This window comes from Montipora capricornis, chromosome 13 (assembly GCF_036669925.1).
Source record: "Montipora capricornis isolate CH-2021 chromosome 13, ASM3666992v2, whole genome shotgun sequence".
In the NCBI taxonomy this organism is placed as follows: Eukaryota; Metazoa; Cnidaria; class Anthozoa; order Scleractinia; family Acroporidae; genus Montipora; species Montipora capricornis.
Window position 1 is genome coordinate 41066039 of NC_090895.1, and position 7596 is coordinate 41073634.

General features: G+C 39.2%; 2 protein-coding genes across 3 annotated transcripts in view; both read left to right on the forward strand.

The window, feature by feature from the left end:
* Window positions 1–1450: 1450 nt before the first annotated feature.
* LOC138029882 (uncharacterized) lies at window positions 1451–6286 on the forward strand. 2 transcript variants are annotated; one of them, XM_068877728.1, is made up of 7 exons: window positions 1454–1672; window positions 3801–3923; window positions 3995–4081; window positions 4340–4417; window positions 4611–4815; window positions 5085–5288; window positions 5612–6286. In XM_068877728.1, exons 1-7 carry the CDS (start codon window positions 1577–1579, stop codon window positions 5653–5655), a joined length of 837 nt encoding a protein of 278 aa, XP_068733829.1. In that variant the 5' UTR covers window positions 1454–1576; the 3' UTR covers window positions 5656–6286. The 2 variants fall into 2 exon arrangements, with proteins under 2 accessions (XP_068733828.1, XP_068733829.1); XM_068877727.1 differs by lacking the exon at window positions 5612–6286 and having other exon boundaries at window positions 1451–1672; window positions 5085–5370.
* LOC138029878 (uncharacterized) overlaps window positions 5606–7596 on the forward strand; it is a 3065-nt gene continuing 1074 nt past the window's right edge. The window contains exons 1-4 of the mRNA XM_068877721.1: window positions 5606–5768; window positions 6315–6528; window positions 6693–6941; window positions 7057–7228. Coding sequence (XP_068733822.1) covers window positions 6351–6528; window positions 6693–6941; window positions 7057–7228 — 599 coding nt within the window. The 5' untranslated portion in view covers window positions 5606–5768; window positions 6315–6350. The remainder of the gene's footprint in view (window positions 5769–6314; window positions 6529–6692; window positions 6942–7056; window positions 7229–7596) is intronic.

Consider the following 7596-nt stretch of genomic DNA (forward strand, 5'->3'; position numbering starts at 1 on the left):
TCGCCCGTCGAGACGAAATCAAAGTGAGCAGTATTTACCTGAAGTACATGGTAATTTGACACAATTGAGTTTCTTGTCTTCACGCACGCAATGAAATAGGAAGAGGTTTTCGCCTCTAAGAGCAAATATGTTGTTTGTTTCAATAAAATTTTCGCTGGAAAAGGATTCTGTGGTATTTTCTGCCTTTGTGAATTATAATATCATGTTGTGTATTGAATTTTCGACCTTAAGGTTGAAATGTGATATGGGAGAAGTTTTTTAGTATTGCTCTGTAAGCAGGAAGGGTTCACAGGTCTGTTGGAAGCGTGCTTGAGTTTCAACAAAATGAGCCCCAAAATCAGTGAAAACTTGTGACGCAGATGAATAATAAAGTAGCTGCTATTTCCAAAATGATGGAATTACCTGGTGATAAATAACGTCGTACGCGTCTTGGAGAGTAAATTTTGACTTTGCATAAACAAGAGTTGGGCGATTGTGATCTTTGTTTTGACTTCGCTCATTTCATTGTCAAACTTTATAACACTTGACAGAAAAAGAAACTTACAAAAACCCGGTATCTTGCCATCATTTGACACAGATGCTTCACTGTTTGACGAGTAAACATGCCAGGGTAACTTAATCACGGCGCCCGCTGAATTCCGGCCATGTCACTTTCGATTTTGCAATTTACTTGAACGTAGCAAAAATCTCCCAAAATGTTTGTCGCTGATCGTAACTTTTTATATTCTATATTCACGGTTCAAAATTAATGTTGTTTTCATGTCGTAAATATTTTATTCTCGATCGACCGTCCGGGAAACTTCCTTCTGCTCTTTCTGAAAACTGTGTATCAATAGATATTTGCTTTTTCATCAATATTTGTTTTGCATAAAGCAAGCTAACAGAATCTGTATCTTGCTGAGTTCGCATTTGTTAGCGTTAATAGTATTTTCGGTCAGATGTTTCTGTTTTTTATGAGGGGTTTATTGTTTTGGTGTCCCATCCTAACACTAACCCCGCGAAACAGAGCTTGACTTCAGTGAAGTTTATTATTACAAAGCTGTCAGATGCTCAGAGGGCAAACTTGTGGTGAAAAGAAGTTGTGAGGGAACTTGAAAATTATCAACATGTCAGCCCAGAAGCCAATGTTTCTCGCTTCTCTTTTATTTGTTATTCTTCAGAGACTGGAATGCTGTATTTCAATACCACACAATTCAGTGCCTTCTGATTTTCTGTAGCACGAACCACAGGCAACCCAGTGTATGCTTCACAGAAGCATCTCGTTCAGTATGCAGAGTGGGAGTTTTCGTTGGGAAAAATAGGTATATTTTGATCTGCGAAAAACTATTGAGTAGTTGTTGTTTTCGGCGTGTTGTGGCGACATTATGAGCCGCTGTGTTGTCCAAGGCTGTAGTAATTCATCGAATCCTGCGGCTGGAATTTCTCTGCATTGGTCGCCAGCAAACAAGGGTCTACGCGAAATGGAAAGCTTTCGTTTGCTTACACCGAAAAAATTTCGACCCCAAAGGCCGGTTTATGGTTTGTTCGGGACATTTTACCGAGGATTGCTTCAAGAGGTTGTTCCACATGGAAGGAAATGCAAGAAGGTTGGAACCAGGATCCATTCCTACTGTTTGCCGAAAATCTGAAAAATCCGTCGATCAGCCGCTCTCGCCTGAGGAGCCGTCGTAAGGTACGCATAGAGTGCTGCTGTTATTTTATACTTTAGTTATGTTCAGCTTATATTCCCTGTGCACTAATTGCAAATTGTTTTAGCTAGGAAATCTTGCAATTCTTAGTATACCTTCGCTTGCTTTGGCACAGGGCTAGAGAATTGTGCATTTAAAGTTCAGAGAGTTGTTCGCACCTCGCGTTCCTTGGATTCTTCTCGCTTACATGCGATTTCCGTTGGCAAGTTTTCCGCACAGGTCCCTACTTCATTATGCATACACTCCTTTGTTTCAAGAAAACAATAGCGATAACAATAGACGTCCTTTGAGACTGTGGCGCTTTGTTCTTTCTTTTTAGAGGTTTTTTTTCTAAGTCTATATATAGACTTAAAAAAAGTCGGTCGAACTTCTGTCTGAAATACGGAAAATCGAACAGTTTTTCCTGCAATTTCGGCACTTTTCCTGCAATTTTACCCATTTTTCAGTTTTAGAATAAGCGCAAGAAGTGGAGTTTCAAGCAATCGTTGTAATAGGGTTCAGATTCGCAAACATAACAAACAAACCAAATAAAAGTACTGTCATAAGAAATTTAATGGCTACCTGCTCTTTTTATCGTGAAATTGTTCTTCCTGTCTGCTTAAAAATTCGCTGAGACACTGCAAAGTGTACATTTTCTTCCTTTCCTGTATTTAGGATCACGAACGGTGCATTTAGGTGGATTTTGCGATTTATCGCTCTTTGTAGAGATCGGCAATATGCTCAATGATACTCCAGGTAAATAGCTTTGGTAGAGATCCATGGATGCCCCCCTACGAGGTATACTTCGTTTCACTCCCCATCATGTCTTTTCAATGCCCTGCTGTGGGCTCGTTTGTCTGGGTCGACGAAGTTTAGGCGATGGTTAACTGCGGTGAGATGATGTTGGCCCTTGTCTTGTAGGCAGTTGTAAACTTTCCGGCCACAGGTAACTAGGGCTAATATTTTTTCAAGGAAAGTTTACGGTCAGAAAATTAATATGTGTTCTGGCGGATTGAAGGCTATCCATTGCAGTTTTTCTTGAGCATCGCGAAACAGATCCATCTCCCGATGCGGCACTTTGTCTTTGCCAACTGACTGCGTTTTCACACAGGTTTTGGACACGGAAGACGAAAGTAAATTGTTTTCTTTGCACCACTCTATGCACAACTCTGGAAAGGCTATAAAGCAGGGACAATTTCCAAATGATCAAATCTTCCATTGCTGTGACCCTTTTACTTCGGTAGCCATCTTGATTATTACAAAGACACAAGTTTGCTTCAAAAGAAGGGAAATATGAAACGATTTTAATTGCAATGAACTCGTGCACGAAAGTTTCCCATGAAAGATGCACCAATCAGACTTTAAGCGTGGTATACTCTTCCACGCAGTGAACTTATAAGTGTGCCGCACGCACGGGGCATGAAGGAAAAGCAGGTCACAGTTCACAGCAATACTGGAAAACGTAAGACTATTACAGGGACTAACCTTAAGCCTAAACAGTGTCTTTAGTCGTAATTAGGGTTACGGTTAGCATTATTAAAGGGATGGGTTGTTTCAAGAGTAGTAAAACAGGGATCTCCTAACGGTAACCTACAAGTGTAAGTTCGGCGCGGCACGTGTATATAATTACGTATCATTGTTATGTAAATAGTCAGCCAGAATTCAAAATAAATATCATTTTCAAGGTGTGAATTAGCAACTTGACACGTTAGCTCAGTGGTAAAGAACAGGGACAAGTAATCCAGAGGTTTACAGTGGGTCGGAGTTCAAGGCAAGCTGCGAGTGACATATCATGGGATAAAATGGCAGAAAAAGCCGAGCGGGGTCTGGAAATAAAAACAAGACGAAGGGATAGAAAGAGGAAAGCTGAGACAAAAACGAGTAACGGTGTGGGCGATGAAGGGAAAGAAGAGAGAGAGGGAGGGAGAGAAAAATTGAGATCCGTTTTTATTCATCCCGTGTATGTATTACCCATGTATATATTCAGTTCTCTTGGGTATACGTATTGTTCTACAAAACAATAGCGCGAATGAACAATTAATTTATTCTGCATGCATAATGAAGTAGGGACCTGTACGGAAATCATTCCTTTCCGTTTTTTTTCCGACCAATGCTATACATTTTATTTTGCAGATATTGAAAGAAATACTTGAAGAACACGATAGACTTGGTGACCACAGCACTGCTTTGCCCCCGGTGCAACTGGAAACATTTGCATCCAGTACCTGTGTAGAGACCGAGCCTGAATTAATGCAGGTAAAATGTTACATCTGTATACTTTTTCTTATATAACCTCAGTCATTCTGTACCCATACTTTTTTCCTCAGGTCGACCCACCTCTTACCGACGAGTCGATGGAACAACCTCATCTCCAGTTGACACTGCCGGAACATCAAAAGCTGGAAGCACCAACGGTAAGAGGAGACGTATTCTGGGAAGAAAAGGCTACACAAGTTTCCTTGTTCTTTTATTTTAAATTTTCCCCTTTTGCAGGTTAACCAGTCCCTCGCTGACGAGGCTCCATATCAAAAAAAAAAATTCATGATCCATCAGTGCAAGATCAAGAACTGGAATTTGAATCAACTTATTCATCAACACTAATAAACGTAAGAATAAATTGAAATTGTAAACTAACTAGATTTTTGCAAAGTTTAATGTTTTTTTATTTGCAGGCTGGTCCTTCGACTTCAACACTTGTAACAACCTTCTTATCACCTGCAGAGCGACAATCAACTCCGTTCATCCAAACAGTAAGAATTTGTTTTATGTCCTACAAACATTATTTCTGGAAGAATAAACTGGCTGACAAAAAAGGTTATCTCTTCTAAAATTGTTATTTTCTCCCCGGGTGGACTACCATAATATGTAAGCATTGAATAACCATGCCAAAAAAACTCAGTACAAAGAGAAATAAATTTAACCTGTGCCAATTTTTTTGGTTAGTCTGATCAGTGCGACCAAACTCCAGACGACTGCAAGACATGTGATAATTTAAAGAAAGAAAACAAAGACCTGAAGACAGAAATCAGATCACTAAAAGCCAAAGTTACCAGGCTAAACAGGATGGCACTTAACCAAAATCAGTGGGTTGAGATGTTTCAAAATCAAACTGAGCAGGATCAACAGGACTTCACTCCCACACATTTTGGTAAGCTTCCATACTTTCTATTATTTATTTTTGGCAAATTTTACCTAACTGCAAATTGACTTGCTCATAGAATTTCCTTTATATAACCTTTACATTTTTGACTTGTAGAGTAAGGTTGGTTTTGTCTATGACCATTTTTAACTTACTTCCCCCCCCCCCCCCCCCACACCACACCCAGAAAAATATATGTATTGTATCTTTAAGGACTGCCTTATTTAACAACTTCAAGTAGAATATCTCACTGGCACTGCATGTATTTCTTGTTTAAGGTACTCCCACAGAAGTTGAACCAACGCCCATTCCAGAACAGTCTGGTCATTTGGATGATTATGACGATGCAGAGGAAAGTGATCAAGGTGCCCCCATCTATGACGAGGATCCTAATTGGACCCCTGAAGATATTGATGAAGCCTACATAAAATTAGGAGATGACTGTGATGACAACAAACAAACAAACAAACAACAAATCTTGGGTATTACTCTAGTCTGCTATCATACTAAAATTGATGTCAGGATTATCCACTAGGAACAGACCAAATGAGGGCATTCCCTTCATTTTCTTGGAGTAGCTCGTTATTTAAGTACATTAATAATTAATAAGCACTGAGGAAAGAACCAACAGAGTAGTAATCCTGTATAAGGAATAATGCAATTTGCAATTGAATTTAATAAAAACAACTCCAGTCTATGGACTTCTTAAAGGCTTGAGTGCCATGAAATATATTAGAAACACACCAGCAATACATGTATATTCACTGCTATTTATTACCGTAATTCCTTTTTTTTTTTACCGTAGGGTGGGCATTACAGAGGAAGGATATGCTTCACTCCCAACCCTGAAGTCACGTCCTCACAAACTGGAACCCTGCTGACAATTGAAACAAAATGTAGCAAATGTAAAGAGATCTTTACATGGAAAAGTCAGCCTTTTCTTCTTGGGAAATTCCCAGCTGGTAATCTTCTACTAAGTTTTGCAGTTCTTTGTTCGGGTGTCTCTATAAAGAAGGTACTTTTGGTGCTTCGCCACATGGGAATTCTGGTATATAATGAGCCCACTTATTATTACAAACCAGAGACACCTCCTCATCCCAACAGTGATATCATTCTGGCGTAAATACCAGAAAAAAATTTTAGACACTCTGAATGGAAAAGAGGTTGTTTTGGCTGGAGATGGGCGCCATGATAGCATGGGCCATTCTGCTAAGTACGGAACTTATACAATCTTCTGCTGTACAGTGGGCCTTATCATTCACATTGTTCTTGTGCAGGCAAGTGATGCAAGTTTGGTTAATCCCCATTAGAATGTTACTTGTACATCCTCCAATTCAAATACTCCACCTTATAATATTATTAGTGACTACTTTTGATAAGCAATAGTAATTATAGTAAGGGGAGTATGATTTCCAATTACTAAACCTGCTGAGAGAAAAATACAAGACACAAACAGACACATACTTTGAGGTTCCACAATAAAACCTGTACCTTAAATTACTTTCTAGGCTAACCAGGCTGGAAGCAGTTCAGGAATCGAGTTCATGGCCTTCTTGGAAGCATTCACCTATCTGTTAGCCACTGGCATGATTGTTAAGTCCTTCATATCTGACAGACATGTCTCTATTGCTAAATGGATGAGAGAGGAGTGTGGCAAGAAATGCAATGAACTAGGAAAGCCAGTTGTTAATCACTTCTTTGATCTCTGGCACATTGGGAAAAGTATGTAAATAGTAACATATATCAAAAAGTATAATTACTGGGATAAATCAGCAAAGTGCTTTTGATTACAAGAGTCAGTGGCTTGTCACATTGAATGGAATCAGTTTGGTTTAAACATGTAAGTTGCATTTTGAATAATCTGATTGGTTTTTATCTTTCTGTAGAAATCCAAAAAATCCTAACCAAACTTAGCAAGGAGAACTGCGAAATCATTGGCCGCTGGAGAAAAGCATGTGTTCAACACTTTTACTGGGCAGTAACATCAACCCAAGAATGCCTTGGGGAAGTTAAGCTTGCCAAATTTCAAGCCTTCCTTAGTCAAGTTACTAACAAGCACAAGGACCTTCCAAATAGGCTGTTCAATGCTTGCGCCCATGGAAATATTATCACTCCAAAATTGTGGATGTCCAAAGGTACACTGTACATAATCGTTAGCGTAAATTGGATATAATGATACTGCAACAACAACTTTCTTTTAACTGTCTTGAAACTTTCTAATCAAGTTTCAATCGTTTTTATTGATTGCAGTTTCAGAGGCCTACGAAAAGTTATGTTTAGCCCTTAACAAGAGCACTCTCACAAAGGCAATAGAGAAAGCATCCTCAGTGGAACAAACAAGTTGTCTCGAGGGTTACCATTCAGTGGTTAACCAGTTTGCACCAAAAATGCTGGCCTTTTCCTACTTGGGTATGCTTTGCAGGTAAACAGCTTTTTTTTATTGGCTTAAAACTTGGAGGTCAGCAGATGGTGTAATAGGTCCAATAACTGTGGGTTATTGACCAAGTATGAGGTCAAGATGGCTGGCTAGACATTGGCCGTTCTTTTTCTGCATGCATGCAGTTGTGTCTTGGATCATAAACTCCCCAAAAAAGAATGAGGCCAATATCAAGTCATCTTGACCAATAAAGAATTTATTTTATGGCTTTTAGGTTAATTTTTCTTTCGGGACATAGATAGCTCTATATTGCCTGCTCGCATAGCCAATCACAGCACAGGATTTGATTCATCTTGCCTGCTCGCTGAGCTAGAGATATAATAGCATTAGCAAGTCAATGAACTCTATATTAT